General features: G+C 39.3%; 1 protein-coding gene across 5 annotated transcripts in view; it reads left to right on the top strand.

Moving 5' to 3' along the window:
* The first annotated feature begins 9,493 nt into the window (after positions 1–9,493).
* Positions 9,494–21,064, top strand: part of adgrv1 (adhesion G protein-coupled receptor V1) — a 328,646-nt gene continuing 317,075 nt past the window's right edge. For 2 of the 5 annotated variants that reach the window (XR_010003541.1, XM_062972255.1), the window contains exon 1: positions 9,494–9,642. Coding sequence is in view for 3 of the 5 variants with exons in the window: in XM_062972255.1 (XP_062828325.1) it covers positions 9,621–9,642 (22 nt within the window). In the remaining 2 variants the exon portion in view is untranslated. The remainder of the gene's footprint in view (positions 9,643–21,064) is intronic. The other 3 variants (XR_010003540.1, XM_062972254.1, XM_008103035.3) reach the window with 2 other exon arrangements.

Here is a 21,064-nt window from a genome sequence, read left to right as displayed (position 1 = left end):
AGATGCTACACACTATTGGTTCAACTCAGCATTGCTAGAGCAGTACACTTCCTCAGAGAAGACAAAGTAAGGGGGGTTTGCCATGACCCTGTCCTACTCCTTTCTGTAATCATTTGTACCTAGTGACATTTTCCCATCAATACACAAAGGGCTATATTTCCAACTTGATGAACAGGACAGTAGCCGCACAGCCCATGAATACTAATGTGGATGCAGCTTTTCTCCTTCCCTATGTAAATTACTTCACTTATCCTAATAGTGAATATTAAGTGAGTTAACAAGGTCAGTATTAATCACTGTACGACACCTGTATGTGCAACTACAGGGATTTGTTTGGCTTACTTGCCCTCCATTGACATATTTCTGCCCAGGCTTTAAAACAGAATTAAAAAGTGAAGGACACATTAAACTATGCTAGTAGTATCTTCAGAGAAGAAACAGTTAACTAATGGAAAACCTTCCTTAAAACAGCAGTTTTAATGAGGAAATGCTGTTCGGTCATATTAGAAATAGATCTTATTCATTTGATAAAAGATCCCAAGATATTCAGAGCATCTTCATCCATTTTATAAACTGTTTATAAGAATTGTGCTACACATCAACTAGCAATATGATCCATGTGAACAAACACCTTATTAAACAAATAAAGTGCTTGTCCACATGGATCTGTAGATTACAAAGAGTCAGAACAAGCACTTTTAATTTCAAAGCCTAAAGTTCACCTTTCCACTCTGAATGTATGGATTGAAACATCATGAATATAGTCCAGACTTCATTGAATGAGAGCTGGATTTCTCACTTCTGCCTTATATTATGCTCTTAGAAATTTATTTTAGCTTTATTTTTAGAGCTCCAAGCCAGAACACTGTTTGATTTCACCAGAGTCAGTGAGTCTTATTTGTCTGTACTTCGATCATTGGTTCCTAATCTTTTTTTGACCAGAGGCCACTTGACCAGGGAACACTTTGCCAGAGATCACTTTGACCAGGGACCATTCTCCAACATTAGTACCAAAAGGGTTATGAATCAGTTTTTGATCAACTTTAGATTCGTTTTGGTTATTTGGGGTGCTTATTCAGAAAATTGCATTGGATACAGGAGTGTCCCTAGGTTTTTTCACTATGTACACAAACCTAGGGCCGCACCCCCCCCCCCCCCCAAAAAAAATTATGCTTCCCAACTTACCGGCAGCGGCGGCGGTGACGACGCGCTCTCCAGCTGCAGAACTCCAGGAAGTCCTTGCTATTCTCGAGAGATTTTGCAAGATTTCCGCAAGATCTCGCGAAATCTCACGAGAATAGCAAGGACTTTCTTGTTCTGTGGCGAGCGACCCAATGGTTGCCGCCGCCGTCACGAGAGCACTCAGCAAGGGCTGCGCCCGAAGCAGCGGCTTCAAGGGCTTCCATTACGAACCGGCCCTGATTGGATAGACCACATCAGCTCTAGTTTCTGATACAGAACATATGCCACCCAGTAGTTGCCATCTGCTCACCCACAGAAAATTATATTGAATAATCTAGAGCTGATGTGCTCTATCCAATGCAATTTTCTAAATCAGCATCCCAAATAACCCCAGGAATGGACCTAAAAACGAAGACACCAAAGCGCTCCCACTTCCATGTGCCACCAGGAATGGCTCCATTCAGGAGGATGGAGGAGGAGGAGAAGCAGCAGTCAGGAGGCTTGTTGTTGTGCCTTTTGTGGGTATTCAGTCTCTCCTCTCCTGACATCCCAGTTGCCTCGGCATTAAAAGAGGGTTTCGCAAGACCAGTTGCTCTCATAATGGTGTAGTAACGGTGAGGCCGCGGACCATATTTTAGTTCTTGGGGACCACTGACTTGGATGATAACCACTGTGTATAGAATTCGGGTGGCAGAACTCTAAATAAATCTTAAATAACTATCAGTCTGATTTTCTAACTTTTAAATGACTATACACAAAGACAAAATCAGAAATAGCTGTATACCTGTTGAATGTGGGTGCCTACCAAGAAAAAAATTGTGACAATAAAGACAAGGGGAAGGTAGTCTCAGCTGTGTGATGGAGTTCATTGGGAGTATTGTGCCCAATAGACTCCCAGAATCTGGAACCCACACTTCACTATTGTGTGCCAAAATATAGACTTGATTGTAGAGTGCAAATACTATTATGATATGGATATATTACTATTTTAAAAGCTATAAAGTTATCCATGATATCATGTATCTACCTCTAGCAATATGTCATTTCTAAGTATTTTCTCGGTCTTCTAGCATGATTCTCATTTCAACAGAGTTCGCTATTATCCAAAAGTTCACATATCGGTGTGAAATCCAGGAACCCCCCACAAATAGTATATGTGTGCTATATTATGTTAGCAGCAGCAGGTTTTGATATAATTACTTAGCTGGATTTTTTCAAAGTGTTAGTGAAATTGAATTTATATCAGTTGTATATACACACCTAATTTGTTTTAAGTACATGTGATAATTATATAGTGCTTTCCTGGAATTCCTAGTTCCAAATATTCCTTGTTAAAATCAGCATTAGTGACATCTCATCATTTCTATTAATAGATTTGATCCATATCTTAGGGATAGAACTGCAATAAGCCATCTTGGTAAATGATCTTATCAATGGACTGGTAATTATCTTGTGCTTAGCCCAGCTCATTGGCTCGAATCCATTACATTAATTATTTCTTTAAATACTTTAATTGTTTATCTGTCTATCTATCCACTGTATATATATCATCTATTTATATCTCTTAGAGGTAAACCCTAGAGTATGTCTAAATGATAGCTGCAATAATTTCCAACACCAGTTTTAAAAACCTTCCCTATGCATTTTCAAACACATTTGCTCCACTTCCATTCTTCTACCCTCTTTGTCTTTGTATTGGATTCATCCATTGTACACCACTGGCAGGAAGCTTCAGAAATCCTTAAGTTCTCTTTCACAGAGTATCAGGAATGTTAATACCAATATCTTATGTCTAGATTCTCCATAAAAGAAAAGCAGTGATGTAGCTCATCCTACATTGATAAAGAGTTTACAAGGTATTAATATGCTTAATGTGTCAAAATGGGAAGAAGCAAAGAATTTGTTTCATTAGTTTTGTCTGAGCTCCCATATAATAAATCTTAAAAGCTTCAATATTGATTCAATGAAATGAATGGCTGAATCATTCTGGAGGGGCCCTAACAAGTGGACAAATGATTCCATGGTTACCCTGTGCTATGCAGTGTGGTCACCGAGTATTGTTAGTTTCCTCCCTCTGCTATTGAAGAAAAATAACAAACCACAGGGACGCGCCACACATGGTGTGCATAAAGAGGGAGAAACTTAAAAGATCAAGATCCAGACAGCCTTACGCAGATTTCAGAAAGTGTCGTTTCTCCTGATTTTTACTTAGTCTGCACAAAGAGAGAGCATCGAGACATATGTTGCTCTTAGTCAAACAAAAGCTTTTTATTATTTGCCTTACCTATCCTTTCCAGATAGGTGATAGGTAGGTAGGTAGGTAGAGATGAAAGATTTCTGCTTTTTCTTTACCCCACCACCAAAATCCCAATTATGGAAATTTCTGTTCTATGCTACTTTTGCATCTTTAACAGTCAATGAAGATGAGTTCACAGGATTCATCTGAATTGATTAGGCAAAAGAGAACAAAAGTCAAGATTAGACTGAGTTTCATTCCACTCTAAATATGCATTACTCTCAATAAAAAGTCAGTGAGATGAAACTGTGTTGATTGGTGGAATATAGTGCATGCCATTGAGCAATGTAAGATATTTTTGTATATGTGTGTATTTGTAGTGTTTTTGCTGTGTTTATATATGTATTATATATATTGACAGCAGTGTGTGCGAAAAAGACCTTGGAGTCCTCGTGGACAACAAGTTAAACATGAGCCAACAATGTGATGCGGCTGCTAAAAAAGCCAATGGGATTCTGGCCTGCATCAATAGGGGAATAGCGTCTAGATCCAGGGAAGTTATGCTCCCCCTCTATTCTGCCTTGGTCAGACCACACCTGGAATACTGTGTCCAATTTTGGGCACCACAGTTGAAGGGAGATGTTGACAAGCTGGAAAGCGTCCAGAGGAGGGCGACTAAAATGATTAAGGGTCTGGAGAACAAGCCCTATGAGGAGCGGCTTAAAGAGCTGGGCATGTTTAGCCTGCAGAAGAGAAGGCTGAGAGGAGACATGATAGCCATGTACAAATATGTGAAGGGAAGTCATAGGGAAGAGGGAGCAAGCTTGTTTTCTGCTGCCCTGCAGACTAGGACACGGGACAATGGCTTCAAACTACAGGAAAGGAGATTCAACCTGAACATCAGGAAGAACTTCCTCACTGTGAGAGCTGTTCGACAGTGGAACTCTCTCCCCGGGGCCGTGGTGGAGGCTCCTTCCTTGGAGGCTTTTAAGCAGAGGCTGGATGGCCATCTGTCGGGGGTGCTTTGAATGCGATTTCCTGCTTCTTAGCAGGGGGTTGGACTAGATGGCCCATGTGGTCTCTTCCAACTCTACTATTCTATGATTCTATGATTCTATGTAACCTGCCTCGAGCCATGAGGAAAGGCAGGTAAGAAATAAAATTATTATTATTATTTGATACACAACAAGATTAGTAGACAACAAACAAGATTACTATGTTGGCTTTTGTATTGGATCACACATCAGACACTTCCCTATGTGAAGTATCGGTGAATAATGCATGCAAATCCGAGTAGAGTGGCCTTTTGCAGCTGGCAGATAGTAATTTTGTCAGCCCCGATTGTTTTTAAGTGGTGATCGGCACTTAACTCAGTGTGCCGATCACCACTGGGACCACATTTACTGGCTTGTGCCAAAGTCTTTGTAGTTCGATCTTTAAATCCTTGTACCGCATAAGCTTTTCCAGTTGCTTCTCGTCAATTCTGCTGTCACCCGGGATTGCAACATCGACGATCCATACTTAGTTTTTAAAATAATAATAATAATAATAATAATAATTATTATTATTATTATTATTATTATTATTATTATTATTATTATTATTATTATTACGTTAAGAAACCCATGCAGAAAAAAACATGGGAAAATCACAGTACTTGCAGTGCCCAATTCAGAGGTGGCATGTATTTGAATGCCATAAATTGGAAACAAGCAATAGGCATGGATTACTGCTTTCATGCCCACTTGTTTGCTTGTTACCGTAATATTATATGATTGCCCATTACTGGAAAAAGGACACTGGATTAGGAGGGCTTTTGTTCCAATTCTACATTCCTAAGTTATATATAACAGAGATAAAAACAACTAGCTATAATTAAATACAAATTATTAAAATTATTTAAAAATATTTTGGAAGTTTGATATTTTGATATCAATATATATGAGGATGAAAAAAAGATTGTCAGAAACAGGAAGGAAGAAACATTAAAAGCTGCCTACCATGCAGTTGGACCATTGATTACACTATGTAACACAATTTTTGTTCTTGGGTTATAAGTGTCATTTCCAAATTGGTTCTATCATAAAAACATGGGAAAAGTGTATTAAACTGGAAAAACTTTGTTTTTGAAGGGCATCCTGCAGCACATTTTCTATAGTTTTTTAATGAATACCTCATAGCAGGCATGTAGCCGGGGGGGGGGGGGGGGGCTTGAGGGGCTTCAGCCCCCCCCCCCCCCGAAATTCTCAGAGGTCCGCGAGAAGGCCTTACATTTATTATTTTAACTGTTACATTTATTCATATCATGATCTGATCACCATGCTCAATATATCCCATATGCATGGGGGTATTGGCAGGCCTGTAGCGAGGGGGGGGGGGTTAAGGGTTCAACCCCCCCCCCCCCGAAATTTTTCAGGTTATAAAAAAAACCCTGGTTTACTCATGAATTTTAACTGGTTAACCAAATCCCCATGCTAAATCTATGAGAAGCAAAACATTAAGAGTCCCTCCAGGCAGTACCTCAAGCAGATATTGATAGGTTTGTAGCGGGGGTGGGGGGTGCTAGGGGTTCAAACCCCCCCCCTTGAAATTTTCAAACCCCCCCCCCCCCGAATTTTTTTTCTGGCTACGGCCCTGGGTATTGGGATAACTATACAAAAGGTTTGCTAGGGTAGATCCTCTCCCACCCAGACTCAGCCCCCCCCCCCCCCCCCCACAAATCAAAATCCTGGCTACGGGCCTGCCTCATAGAGTCTCAACCAGTTCAACATAGTTTGTGTCAACCACAAAAATGAAATTTCTGGAGTGTAACTACTACTTTCAAAGTACATACTGTGCAATTAAAGCTCAACATGCATTGAGTAGTAGGTGGTCTGTTGTATGCTCTTCTTCACACTCGTATGTCGTGGACTCCACTTTGTCGCCTCATTTCTTAAGGTTGGCTCTGCATCTCGTGGTGCCAGAGTGCAGTCTGTTCAGCGCCTTCCAAGTCGCCCAGTCTTCTGTGTGCCCAGGAGGGAGTCTCTCATCCAGCGTCAGCCACTGATTGAGGTTCCAGGTTTCAACCTGCCACTTTTGGGGTCTCGCTTGCTGAAGTGTTCCTGAGATTACAGAGGTAGATTTTAGAAAGCTATTTCTTGATCTAAGGCATTGGCATGCTGGCTGATATCCGAACAGAGGATGTGCAGGAGATGTCAATGCCTTGGTCCTTTCATTACTGGATGCTACTTCCTGACAGGTGTCAGGGGGTGCAATACTGGCTAAATAGTATAATTTTATCAGCGGTGTAGGGCGCTGTTTTAACGTGGTGAGATGTATTCCACACAGGGTATACATATTCAGCAGCAGAGTAGCAAAGCACAAGGGCAGATGTCTTCACTGTGTCTGGTTGTGATCCCCATATTGAATCGTTTGGTGATCTCCCTGCATTTGTATCAGGTTCTTCTTGCCTCTCAATTATGATATTTTTGGAGTAACCCTTTTCACCCTGGTCCTTTTGTCCCTGGTCTGTCCACCATTAGAATAGGCCCCAAGGACATAAGGCACCATTGTGCAAGACATGGTTCATGCCTCACAGTTTTACAGTCGGTTGAAACATTCTAATACAGTACTTTTAATAATTTTTCCATATGTGTTATATGATGCTGTCAACACACAAAGCTATTTATTCCAGCCCTCTCCCTGTATATATTACTAGCTTTGCCCGGCCACGCGTTGCTGTGGCTTATGGGAATCCTTTGTTGGCCAGGTGGAATAGCAGTGAATAGCCTTGCAGTCTCAAAGCCTGGCCGTTTTCTGGAGTAGCTGGAGCTTTTTGTTGTATGAACGTAGAGGCATGGATGAGGTGTTGTGCTGCCAAGTTTAGTGTTTCTGGGATGTGTAGTTTTGTTGTTTTGTCCTAGGCTGAAATTTCATTACCCTTATATATATATAGATTAATACCAACATACAGCTTTATTGATATCCAGTGAGCCCTCAGTATCCACTATTGACTGGTTACAGCTCTCTCAATGGATTCCAAAATCTGTGGATAAGCTCATGTCACATTATATGCAGTGGTGTGGTAAAATGGCATTCCTTGTATTACATGGTGGACAAATTAAATGAATGCTGGAGATAGCCTGGGGATCTATGAAATCACAGGGGACTACAACAGGGTATGTCTACAGATCAGTGTAGGGCTCAATATATGGCAAAATCAAGGTTTGCTTTTAAGAATTAAAAAATACATTTTGAGCCATGGTTGGTTGAATCCATGGGTGCAGAACTCATGCATATAGAGTGCTGACTGTAGTACTTTTGTACTGTGATTTAATGTATTTATGAGACTGTTCAGGGTGCAACTTCATGGCATCTTTTCTCAGGACCACCCATGCACTGTTCCCTTGGATCTTACACCACCTTTTTGGTCTCGTGCCATGGCTTCTGAAATGAGGGAAGAGAACTTGCTGCACAATACACTGTGGTCCTTTTTACTACTACTGTGATTGTTAGTGGAGAATCTATTGGGATCAAACGGCTAGTCACTCTTTCCTTCTCTAAGCTTGTTCCCTCAGCCTACATTATTCTCTAAAGTTCCTCCTTCCCTTCTGTCTCCATTCATGCCATGCCAGTAAAAGGGGAAAAGGCAGAGCTTGAAAACAAACAAACAAACTGAGCAGTTGTCGAAGGCTTTCATGACCGTAATCACTGGGTTGCTGTGTTAGACTTGTCCACAACTGCATGGTATACGGTAGACTCCTGCAGAGGTGAGAGGATCCCTCTTGTCCTTTGCTGAACGTAGCATTGGTTGGGTTTTCTTAGTGGGTCATAGATAGTTTGTAGGTTGTGTTTCTTCATCAGCTTCCCTATGCGGTCAGTGGTTCCCTGGATGTATGATAAGAACACTTTTCCTCTGGGTGGATCTTTGTCTTTACACTTGTGGCTTTTTCCTAGCCTTGCAGCTCATCTGATGGTGGAGTATCCATTGGCCTGTAGACCCCAGTGTACCGCCGTCAACTGAGGCTGAGAAAGTGTGACTCATCCAATGTCATCCAGTGTAGTTTATGGGGATGAGCAGGGATTTGAATCCTGGTCCCCAGAATTCTAGTGGATAAACACAAAGGTATTCTCTCCTGACGTTTCACCCATATCTATGGCAAGCATCCACAAAGGTTGTCTGGTCTGTTGGAAAGTAGGCCAGTGAGGTTTATATATCTGTGGAAGGTTCAGGGCAGGAGAAAGAACTCTTGTCTGTTTCAGGCAAGTGTAAATGTTGCAATTGGCCACCTTGATTACCACTGAATAGCCTTGCAGCTTCAAAGCCTGGCTGATTCTTGCCTGGGGGAACCCTTTGTTGGGAGATGTTAACTGGCCCTGGTTGTTTCCTGTCTGGAATTCTTGTTTTTTTGAGTGTTGCTCTTTATTTACTGTCCTGATTCTAGGGTTTTTTTTAAATACTGGTAGCCAGATTTTGTTCTTTTTCATGGTTTCCTCCTTTCTGTTGAAAATGAACAAAATCTGTCTTCCAGTATTTAAAAAAACCCTCTAAAATCCGTACAGTAAATAACGATGAGCATTCAGAAGATAGGAGAATTCCAGACAAGAAACAATCAGGGCCAGTTAACACCTCCCAACAAAGGATTATCACAGGAAAGAAACAGCCAGGCTTTGAAGTTGTAAGGCTATTCAATGCTAATCAAAGTGATTAATTGCAACATGCACACTTGCCTCAAATAGACGAGAGTTCGTTCTCCCACCCTGGACCTTCCACAAATATATAAACCTCACTGGCCTACTTTCCAACAGACCTGACAGCCTTTGTGGATGCTTGCCATAGATGTGGGCGAAACGTCAGGAGAGAATACTTCTGGAAAATGGACATACATTCTGGAAAACTCACAGCAATCCAGTGGCAACCTTGTTTCCCAGAGAGAGCTCGTATCTCACTTCTTTGCCATTCATTTAGCCAGCTTTTTGTCGGAGCAATTAGGTTGCCCAGGAAGGGACGGACAGCTGGCTGGCCTCTTGTCCTCTCCCAGGAGGAGGAGGAGGAGGAGGAGGAAGAAGAGGAGGATCCCGTTGGTCGCAGCAAAGAGGAGCGCCGGCCGTGGAGGGAGGGAGGGAGGGAGGAGACGTGGGCCAGGAGGGGGAGGCAGGCAGCCAGCGAGCCAGCCAGCGGGCGGGCGGCAGGCGGGTTGGCGAGCCAGGCGGCGGGGCGCTCATGTCCACGTCCCCGGGTCCAGGTAGGTGCCCTTGCTACCTGTTCTCTCTCTCCCCCCCGCACCTTCCCTTCTCATCCCTTCCCTCTTTCATCCCCGCTTTCTTCCCTTCCGTCTCTCCTCTCTCTGCAAAGGCACCTGTTGCTGACAAGCGACCTTCCTTCATCCCTTCTTTGCTTCATCATAATAATAATAATAATAATAATAATAATAATAATAATAATAATAATAATAATAATAATCACATCACACACTTGGGAAGTGTTCGACTTGTGATTTTGTGAAACGAAATCCAGCATATCTATCTTGTTTGCTGTGTCATACAATAATAATAATAACTTTATTTTTGGATGCCGCCTCCATCTCCCCATCGGGGACTCGGAGCGGCTCACATGGGGCCAAGCCCAACACATCAGATAACATCGTAAAATGAATATTCTTCTTTCTGCCTTCCTTCTCTTTGCCTTTTCTTCTTCTTTCCTCTTCTTTTCTTTACCCCTCCGTCCTCCTTCTTTTCCCCATTTTCTTCCTCATTTTTTGCCTTTTTCCTTTTCTTTTTTCTTCTTCCTTCCTTCCTCTCATCCTCCTCCCTATCCTCTTCCCCATCCTCTTCTTCCTCCCTCGTTTTCTTTCCTTCCTTCCTTCCTTCCTTCCTTCCTTCCTTCCTTCCTTCCTTCCTTCCTTCCTTCCTTCCTTCCTTCCTTCCTTCCTTCCTTCCTTCCTTCCTTCCGAGGAAGAAAGTGATGCGAAGTTTCCCTCCGCTCCTTTTCCAGCCTCACGATGGGAAGGAAGCCCTTTCTGGTTCACTATTCCTCGTTTTGCTTCAGAAAGTATCCTGGCTTTGCAACAGGGACCAGGGTTGCCTGCCTGCCTGCCTGTGCTGTTGTTGGTATTCTTATTGGTTTTCATTGTGCTCCTTCAAGTCATATATGACTTAACGCAACCCAAAAGTGACCCAATTGCCAGGTTTTCTTGGCAGTATTTGTTGGGGGTGGGGTGGGGGAGTGTTGCCCTTGTCTTCTCCTCTGGAGCCCAGAGAGTATGACTTGCCCAAGGTCACTCAGTGGCTTTCTGTGACCAAGTGAGTATTGAAACCAGGTCTCTCAGGCCTCTTTCACACATCTGAATAAAATCACACATTATCTGCTTTGGACTGGAATATATGGCAGTGTGGACTCAGATAACCCAGTTCAAAGCAGATATTGTGGGATTTTCTGCCTTGATATTCTGAATTATATGGCTGTGTGAAAGGGCCCCCAGTGAGCTAGTCCACGTCCAAACCACTCCACCACACTAGCCTCCCAATCTTTCTGTAAGGGACCCAAGGCAAAGCAAACTTCATATTTTGCAGTTTGGCTTCTTGGGAAAGAAACAGATACTTTAGCCGGAAGAATTGCCATTATTCTTACCTTTCTTTCTCTTTAAAGACAGAATTTAAAGATCTCCCTTTCACACTCACCCCTATCAAAATTCTGTATACTTAGACAGTGTTTTGGGGATACAGATTTAAAAAAACCCAACTGGTTTAAACTAAGTGCTTCTTTTGCTTTACTTGTAAACTCAACAGATTAAAGACAACATCTAAGGGCCCTTCCACACAGCCATATAACCCAGAATATCAAGGCAGATTTTTTTCCCCATGTCAGGAGTGACTTGAGAAATCACAAGTCACTTCTGGTGTGAGAGAATTGGCCATCTGCAAGGACGTTGCCCAGGGGGACACCCTGATGTTCGATGTTTTACCATCCTGTGGGAGGCTTCTCTCATGTCCCTACATGGGGAGCTACTGCTGACAGATGGGAGCTCACCTGCTCTCCCCGGTTTTGAGCCAGTGACCTGTCGATCACACTGCTGGAACAAGGGTTTAACCCATTGTGCCACTGGGGCCTCTATTAAGGCAGATAATCTACAATGTCTGCTTTGAACTGGATTATCAGAGTCCACACTGCCATATAATCCAGTTCAATGTGGATTTTATACAGCTGTGTGGACGGGCCTAAGTAAACAGAAACTTATTTTATTCCTAAGAGTGTTTTACATGGCAGTAGTATGCATCATTACTAGACCAGTGGGTCTCATGTGCATTTTAAGGTATTATTGCAGAAGCCAGATAAACATGGCTGTTGCAACATCCACTTTTTAAGCATATAAAAAGAAGCGAAGGGAGTGGAGAAGCTTTTAAGACTAATACATTTGTCTAAGGAGGTTTCCTATGAAAGACCGTTTCCATAGAAAGACCCTCCTACCCATCCCTCTCTGAGACATTTTAGGAGTCACACCCACATATTTGATAAATAGAAACAAATGCTAAATATTAGAATCAAGGCAATCCCTAAAGGTCATCCTTTCTATACTCCACATAGACTTCAATTTTTAACAATCTTCTGCAGTATATAACAGGACATTTTTTTCAAAGAGACAAAGCTTAGAGATGAGCAATGTACAGAGCATGATAATTTTAGACCTTGCCTGAACTTACTGGTTTTAACCAATCACCTCTTTCAATTGTCATGTGTTTATTGTTGTGTACCTTCATGCAACCCAAAGGCAAATTGTACAATGAGGTTTTCTGAGGCTGAGAATGTGTGACTTATCCAAGGTCATCCAGTGGGTTTTCAAGGCAGAGCAGGGAATTTGAACCCTGGTCTGCAGAGTTGTAGACCAACACTCAAAAACTTCTCAACCTGATTTTTTTAAAAAAAGAAATAACTTCTTTGTGTTGTCGAAATAACTTCTTTCCCACTGTCCAGTTTAATGGTAACAATGATACACCGGATTCTGAAATATAGCAAAGAAATATTTAATTTAAACTTACTTACATCATGGTACAGTCATAGCCATGAAAAGAATGAAGTAGGCTCTGGTGCTGAAATATTTTATTATGCAAAAGAATAATTTTTAATAATTCTTTTTAAAAGTGGAACTTTGAAGATGTACTCAGCCATTCCAATATAGATAGTTTCATATTTCATCTTGAATGTGACACTCATCTGTTATTTCAATTGTGGGTTCAGGTTTAACCTAGTAAGATGGCAAGCTCCTCACCATGTGCCCTAAATTATATTTATAATGGGCACTGTGTTAAACCTCCCCTTGATTAAAAAACCCACACATGTGAAAAATACTTAATGCTAGCACCGTTTCTAGTTTTCAAAACACATATTTTTAGGAATTTGCAAATAGTATTTAAATTTATATGGGAATCTCTAGAAGATTTCACTAACATTGGAATGTGCCTAATAAAATGTAAATCTTGGGTAAGACTTTCTGCACTTTTTGTTCATATAGATGACATTGGGGGCTTAGTGAAACCGAAGTAAAGTGATTTTTAAAGTCAAAACAGCAAACATTAATAAATGTGTTAAAATGAAATATGAAAATGTTTAACATGACATAGATTGGTGTACAGAACACATTTCCTCAGATTTGCTGGAAACGTTTAAATAACTTGTGGATTGACAAAATTCCTGAGAAATTTTAATGTGATGTTTTTAAACCAGGTGTGTGCCAAATGTATTTTTGTTACATGCATATTTTATTATTTGATTAAAATGTCTACTTAGGTTAGAAGAGCTAGCACTGTAGTCATGTGCTCAAATTATATTTGTGGAAATATGTTTGTTAAGTTTTTGACTGAATTTTGACTGAGTTTCGTTGAATTTTGAAGTGTTTGGTATAAATTTAGAAAATACATTTCATCTTAATCATTATGGGTTGTATTGCACAAACTTTTCTTTAAGTCAGAAAAATATGCAAGATCTGTAAGATAAAAAAATGACATTGTATATTAAACCTCATGTTATGTGCAGTCCACTTACAAATTACTAAACATATAGTCATGTGTGAGTTTATCTATGTGTGAGAAGGCTTTGCTTATTTCTGAAGTACTATCTTTGAACTGATTTGTAGTACAATCCCACGCATGTCTAATTCAGAAACAAGATCAGTTGAGTTCAATAGGGCTTACCCCAGGTCAGTTGGTACAGGACTGCAGCCATAGGTTTATCTATTTATTTTTACCAGTGTCAGACGAGACAGAAAAGTTAGCCTGAGAGTTTTTTCTCTTCATATCGAGAGAATATAATTTAATTTCAAGCATTTATTTAGGCATTTCTATTTCTATTTTGAAATTGGCTTTGAAGTATAATAAGATAAATGCCTGTTTACTCAATGATGAATATAACTTCCATAAGGCAGAAGGAATGACTGTCAAATCTGAATGACTGTGGTGGATCATTCTGCCACTATAGTTGAAAGGATGTCATACAACAATTGGAAATAATTTGCCAACAAGCTAGATATAACTAATATGGGTTCCAACACAATTCCTGTGTTGGACCCATCATAAAATTAATATCCTAGTTTAGAAATGTATATGATGCTGGGAGAAGTGGGAAGAAAGGATAAAAGGTTCAGGATAACTGGCTGTGAATGAGTAGTACCTCCTGCATTAAATAAAACAAACTAAAAAGTGGAGTTTTGAAAGGTTACAGCTAATAGAGAAAAAAGAGAGTAACAACATACTTTGATGGATGGGATTATGACATACTAGCAAAACTAGTGTGAATCTCAGTACACCAGTCAAACTTATGCATAAAAATCATTCTTCTTTCTTCACTATGATTCCAATATAACAATCACCTTCTTCTAATAAATTGAAATATCGAATGCATATGACAATTACTAAATAGGAGGATAAGCTAATTGCAAATGACAATCTTCGTATGCGCTGTGTTTTTAATGTATATTTCTGTGATTGGTTTCATTCCAATTGATATAATAAAAGAGTTCTGAGTTAAAGGATTTCTTTTTTTAAAAAGCCATTCTCTATCTGCTGGATTTACATTACTATTGGTTTATTTTTTTTCTGCTTGGTGTCTCATTTGATCCAAGAAACTGTCTGTATTTTTCTCAGTTGTTACCTCTATAAGTTGGCCTTGTGTACAACTGTTTCAAGCTTTAGCAGGGATTTAACATGGCCTTAATTCAGCCATCTGTTATATATTTGGCAGACCGAAGCAATGTGAACTACAGGCCAGAGCTTTGGAAATTTCTCACATATTGGAAAGTTAGGACAAGAGCGACCTTTCTGAATGCATTTTGCATCATTCTCCACAAGACAATGGTACAGAAGTGGAAGAGGAGGGGGAAAAAACCTGTAATTCCCATGTAATTCCCATGAAGCCCAAGTCTCCCTGTCTGCCTTGAGCGTTTCTGAAAGGCAATTAGCATTTCAACCAGCCAGTTTGGTTACATGCAATGAAGTACTTGGGGTCTGTAATTTGCTTTCCTCAGCTTGGTGCTGTTGAGAACTCGCCCTTGTGTAATCCTCTCAAAGCACCTTTCTCTCCAGCCCGGTTATTGTTACTGCTCTTAAATAACTAATCAGCAAAGAGGTTTCCTTGTCTTGAGCTCCAGGGCAAGGAAAGCAAAATACTCAACTAATAAGAGAACTATTATGATTATCATTGTGGTTATTAAATTGTGGCCCTCATTCCAAGCTTTTCTTTTTTTAAAAAAAATCCTGGTGCCAAAAGAAAAGATAACAATGGGGAACGTCTTCTATTCCATATTTTTCAGGGCAGCATTTCTTTCAGAAAGGCAAGATATTGATTTTTTGTTGACTTGAACATTATAACATTAGACTGAACAAATGTGAGAGCTGAATTCAAATGGTAAACAAACAATAAAAAAGATAAGATAGCTTCACTGATAGAATTGAAATGCACATTTTTCTTCTTCTACAGAACCAAGTAGAAAAATAGCCTACTGTGTTTTCTGCAGTGCTGGATCATTGCTCATAGATATTTGGAATTGAGGAAGCATTGTTTTCCTTTTGTGAATCATCCTATGATAGAGTTTGTAAGCAACTAGAAATCATAGCAACAGCAAGAATGTTTATCCTCCAAGCCTTAATTTTTCTCAGCATGTTGGAGGAGTAACTGGAGCATGGGAGAAGTTACTGCTCCTCACAGAGAATTTGTCAGTAGTACCTACCATCCAAGAGGCAGTGTGTATCTCTTTTTTCTGATCATGAAAATCATTTAAATAAATATGTCTAGACAGGATTGGAAACTATACGCTTTCAGGAGTGTCACATGTTGCTATAATTTACACTAGCCATTTCAAAAGTATGTTTTCCTCTGGAGATTATATTTAAATACTAGAACAAAACATACCTCTAAATGAGGCAGAAATATGCAGAAATTATGACAAGAAAGAAATTGACCAACTGCACTTCAAACTTACTATATACCCTGGGAGAAGTCTGAAAATTCAAAGAAATTTGTATTAGCTAAAAAAGATTCTATTAATTTTTGATGATTTGGTCGAATATAACAGTCATTAAAATGTTCCACCACTGGCATGAACAGTTAAGGTTAATAACACCTATGACTCAGCTGTTTTATGTCTTCCTTCAGTGTAAATTCTTCAATTATGTAGGTCATAAATAGAGTTTAGATAGTTGTTTTTAAAACATAATTATTTTTGATATTATTACAATAACTTCAAAAGTGCACTTGTACAATGGTTTCTCTTCAAATTGTATAAATCTTTCATCTTTTAAAATGATGCAAAATCAACTTGTTGTTACATTAACTTATTGTTTTGTCATTATTTCCCCTTATATTTTTGAGAAAGAAAAAAATCATAGGATTAAAACAAAAATTACACACTACCTGAACAATTCTAACAAAATTTGTAAATGATCCATAGGAGTAATTAAAGAGATTACAAGTATTAATTACTATTACTTTTGAAGTGTAACTTTGTTATACTTTCACATCCTTCCCTTCAAAAAACATTAGTGTATTTGTGGTGTTTAATATGATATTGTCAAGTTCTGGAACAAAGAAGTGATATTCTAGATCAGGGGTCCCCAAACTTTTTAAACAGGGGCCAGTTCACAGTCCCTCAGACTGTTGGAGGGCCGGATTATAGTTTTCTAAAAAACTATGAACAAATTCCTATGCACACCGCAGATATCTTATTTTGATGTTTTTTTTAAAAAAACCAAACAGGAATAAATACAGCCTCAATGTTAATCACAATCATAATCATAATAAAAATAATAAAGAGGGTTGGAAGAGACCCCTTGGGCCATTTAGTCCAACCCTCTTCTGCCTTTGTGCACCAAAAGCACAAGCAAAGCACCCCTGACAGATGGCCACCCAGCCTCAATGTTGTTAATAATTATAATACATCACACAGTCCTTAACACTTAAGAAGTGTTCGACTTGTGATTTTGTGATAGGAAATCCTGCATATATATCTCATTTGCTGTGTCATACTCTGTCTTTGTGTCAATAATAATAGTAACAACAAAGAGGGTTGGAAAGAGACCCTTAGGGCCGTTTAGTCCAACCTCCTTCTGCCTTTGTGCACCAAAAGCACTAGCAAAGCATCCTTTAATAATTAATTATTAATGAAATAATAATTAAAATACCATTATAAACAAGCAAAGCTTTGGAAGACATGCACCAGGTGAGGGAGGAGGCGGGAAAGGTGCGTGCCTTTCCCTCCTCCCTCGCAGCGCATGCACCTTCCTCTGCGGAGGAGGATGGAGCCATTGTTGTGGGGGCCGAATAAATGGCTTTAATGGGCCGCATGTGGCCCCTGGGCCTTAGTTTGGGGACCCCTGTTCTAGATTGTTCAGATGTAGATTATTTGAAATCAAATAGCAGAATGTGCTAAATGACATATTTGATTTATAATCTACCTTTCTTCCACACAAGGATGCAAAGAGGGTTACAATGTTATAAAAATTAGGTACAAATGAAAGCAGAGAGCCACCATGGGGTAGTGGTTTGAATGCTGCACCAGTACTCTGGGAGACCAGGATTCGAATCCTTGCTCCATAATGGAAAAACAGTGGGAGACCTAGATGCACTATAATGGTATAGAGAATGAGATGCAATAATTATTTCATCTGATTTTAAATGTTTAATGCAGACGTTCTAATAGATGAACTGCGTGTTGTTCTTATTCCTTTTAGCAATATTTTTATTGTATGCATTATATCCTGCAGTTGACAATCCTATTAGTATATCTGTTAGTTATAGATAGCCATTTTTTGGAGGCATTACTTTGTCCAACTTTATCTGGTATGTTAACTCTGTTCCTAGAAAAGGCAAATCTGACCATCATAATGTATGCTTTAATAACTTCTCATTTAGTTTAGTAATATATATTTATTGTTGACTGCCACCAAATCAACTTTGACTTATGTCAACCATATGAATGAGAGACCTCCAAATCAACAGTCCTGCCTAAGTCTTGCAGAGTCATGGCTGTAACTTCCTTGATTGAGTCTATCCATGTGTAATATGATATTCCTCTTTGCTTATTGTCTTCTACCTTACCAAGCATCATTGTCTTTTATAGTGAATCAGGTCTTGTTATAATACATCTAAAGTAATGAAGCAGTTTAGCAATTTTGGTTTCTCATGAGAGATCAAACTTGATTTACTCTTGACGTACCTATTCAATTGTCTTTTTAGCTGCCCACAGGATCTGTAGAACTCTTCTCCAGCACCACATTTAAAATGAGTTTATTTTTGTTCCTATCAACTTTCTTCTCTGTCTAAGTTTCATAACCATATATAGAAATTGGAAAAATGATAGCATGGAAAATCATAATTTTAGTATTAAGCAATTTATCTTGAAACTTTGGGATTTTTTCCAGTTCCTTTAGAGCTGTCTTTCCAAGTCCTAGTTGTCTTCTGATTTCTTGATTGCAGCCTCGATTCAGATTCATGATTGCTCCAATGTATGAAAAACTTTGAAGTGTTTTTAAATTATGTCAGTCCTTTGTGGTCATTATTTTTTCCCCTTAAGGTTCAATTGTAAACCTGCTTTTGCAATTTCTTCTTTGAATTTCCTTAGTCATCCTTTCAAGTCTTCTCCATTTTCTTATTGTGGTACTGTGTCATTGGCATACTGGTATATTATATTTTTGATGTTCCTTCCTACAATTTTCACAACTCCTTATTCTGAGTGTAATCCTGCTTTACATATGATGTATTTAATACACAAGTTGAACAGATATGGGGTAATAAAACACAACTTTGCCAGATCCTGTTGAAAATTCGAAAACATTCAATTTCTTTGTGTTCTGTCCTTATGTTAGTCTCTTGTCCTGAATATAGGTGGCTAGTCTAATGTTGTGGTATACCAATTTTTAAAAGAGTGATGCAAAATTTTCCAAGATATACACAAAGGCTTTCCTACAATCTGTGTTAATCATGATGAGAAACCTAATTTTACATTATCTTTAAACTCTACATGGATGTTCTTCAAGTTGTTTTTGACATGATGGATCCTTTAGAAAATTTCTTTAGTCTAATTTTTGATATGATTGGCTCATGGCCTATGCCACAATCTGTTCATGGTCTAGTTCTTGCAGAAAGATTGGGATTTCTCCTTCTTCTCTTCCAATTATGTAGTCGATCTGATTTCTGTATCAGCCATCAGATGATGTCCATGTATACAACCATCTCCTGAGTTGCTTGAAGAATGTATAATAAACAAACTGTTGGCCTTAGAAAATCCAGCCATTCACTCTCTTGCTTCATTTCCTAGACCATCCTAGACCAAGTTGTCTTATAACACTGGCCAACATACATTTTGGTGCTTCAAATGTCAGCCCTGTTTCTGGGTATGTTTGAACTGCTGATTCAAAAAATGGCACCAGTTTTCTTCTATCAGCTCTAGTATTTCAGATACAGAACACATACCATCTACCGGTTGTCATCTGCTCTCCCATAAACAACCATGATAATCACATCTAAGAAACTAGAGCTGATGTGATCTATCAAATGCAATTTCCTGCCATAAATAACCCCAGGAACAGGCCTAAAAATCAAGACACCAAGATTTTTTTTTTTGTTGGCCTGTGTAAACTTTGATTTTGCTGTTTCCTGCCTTTGCATTCCAGTCACCAGTGATTGAAAAGAAGTCCTGTTTTGATGTATGATCAGTTTCCTCCTGGACCCCAACACAGAATCTTTCAATTTTTCTGTCTCTGTAGTTGGAAAATAATCTTGGGTTATAGTTATATTGAAGGGTTTCCTCTGAATTCTTATTGATAGCAGTCATATTCTTTGTTTTGCTTCATCTATCCTTGCTATAAATTCTACTCCATTTCTCCTAACATTTTCATTTTCTGAGTAAAACACTGCAATTATTGGACTCTGTATGTCCCTTCCTGTCCAATTTAGCTTATTCACCCCAAATATTTCAATGTTCATGTATTCCATTTCTTATTGACCATGTCTAATTCTCCTGATTCATGCTTCTCACATTATGTTCATTTAATATGTGTTGTGTACCTTCAAACTTTCCTTTCACCTATAAGCCAACATGCCAACAGCATGACCTGAGTCCAGTTGTGTCATTAGCTACAACATTACTCAGAATAGTTTTTTTTTTGTTGTAACCTAGTAGGTGGTTGAGCACCCGAGAGTTTCATCTTTTTTCACTATCTCTTGTTTCATTTTGGATTGTCTCGTTAAAGGGTTTACTTGATAAAAAGATCATCAGGAGGAGGAGGAGGTTTAGCATTTCTGCTTCTGTACAATATTAATAAGAATTGGCTATGGTGCTACTGCCATTGTCTTTGAAAGACATACATCAGGGTCATCCCTCACTTCTTCTGTGCAGGAAACTTCAGAGTATCTAAGGGGTTTGCAACCATTGGTATAGCTGGATTACAACAGTTTCAGCCCAATTCACTGTCTAGACAAATACTAAGCAGCAACATTCCCATGTTGTTGCCACTCCTTGCCAGCCATGAAACTGCCTGCAAGTGCCTTGTTATTGCTGTTGCATCTGTGGACGCCAGAATGGGGTGTCCTCCTTTCTGATTGCAAATTTGACAGGCAACTTCCAGGTGTTCACAGGGAGCTCCATGACCAGCAAGGAGCAGTGGTGGTGACATGGGGACAAGGTGATGAGTCAGAATGTGGATGTGATGGACTTTGGCCCTGAATTCACCAGGGACATGCTTAATTTGGGGCTGAAGAACCTGCATGGTGTAGATATGACTTCAATCAAGTTTAGGATGAATCACGGTATCTAGTTTACAAAAGGAATCCCTAAAACTTATTTTTACAGGGAGTGCTTAACGGTTGAGTATGCAAGATGCTGTAATGGTAAAGATAGTAATTAAACTCTTTTCTCATTTCCTGTCAAAGTATACATAGAATATTCAAAGAAATATATTCTATGCTCCAGTCCTAATGTAAGACCTACAAAAGGATTCATTTACAAACTCACAAGCATCATTTTACCTCCTCCGTGAGAAGAGTTGTTGTGGGATAATTATTTCTATCAAAATAGCTATTCTCAGTTTATTTGCGAACAAGCAATGCATACATAAAATGAGGTCATTTAAAAGAAGACCCTGGGGCATATGAATTAGGGGAAATAATTTATAAGCAAAACC

Source organism: Anolis carolinensis, chromosome 2 (genome assembly GCF_035594765.1).
Source record: "Anolis carolinensis isolate JA03-04 chromosome 2, rAnoCar3.1.pri, whole genome shotgun sequence".
Classification (NCBI taxonomy): domain Eukaryota; kingdom Metazoa; phylum Chordata; class Lepidosauria; order Squamata; family Dactyloidae; genus Anolis; species Anolis carolinensis.
This window is presented reverse-complemented; position numbering and strand designations above follow the sequence as displayed.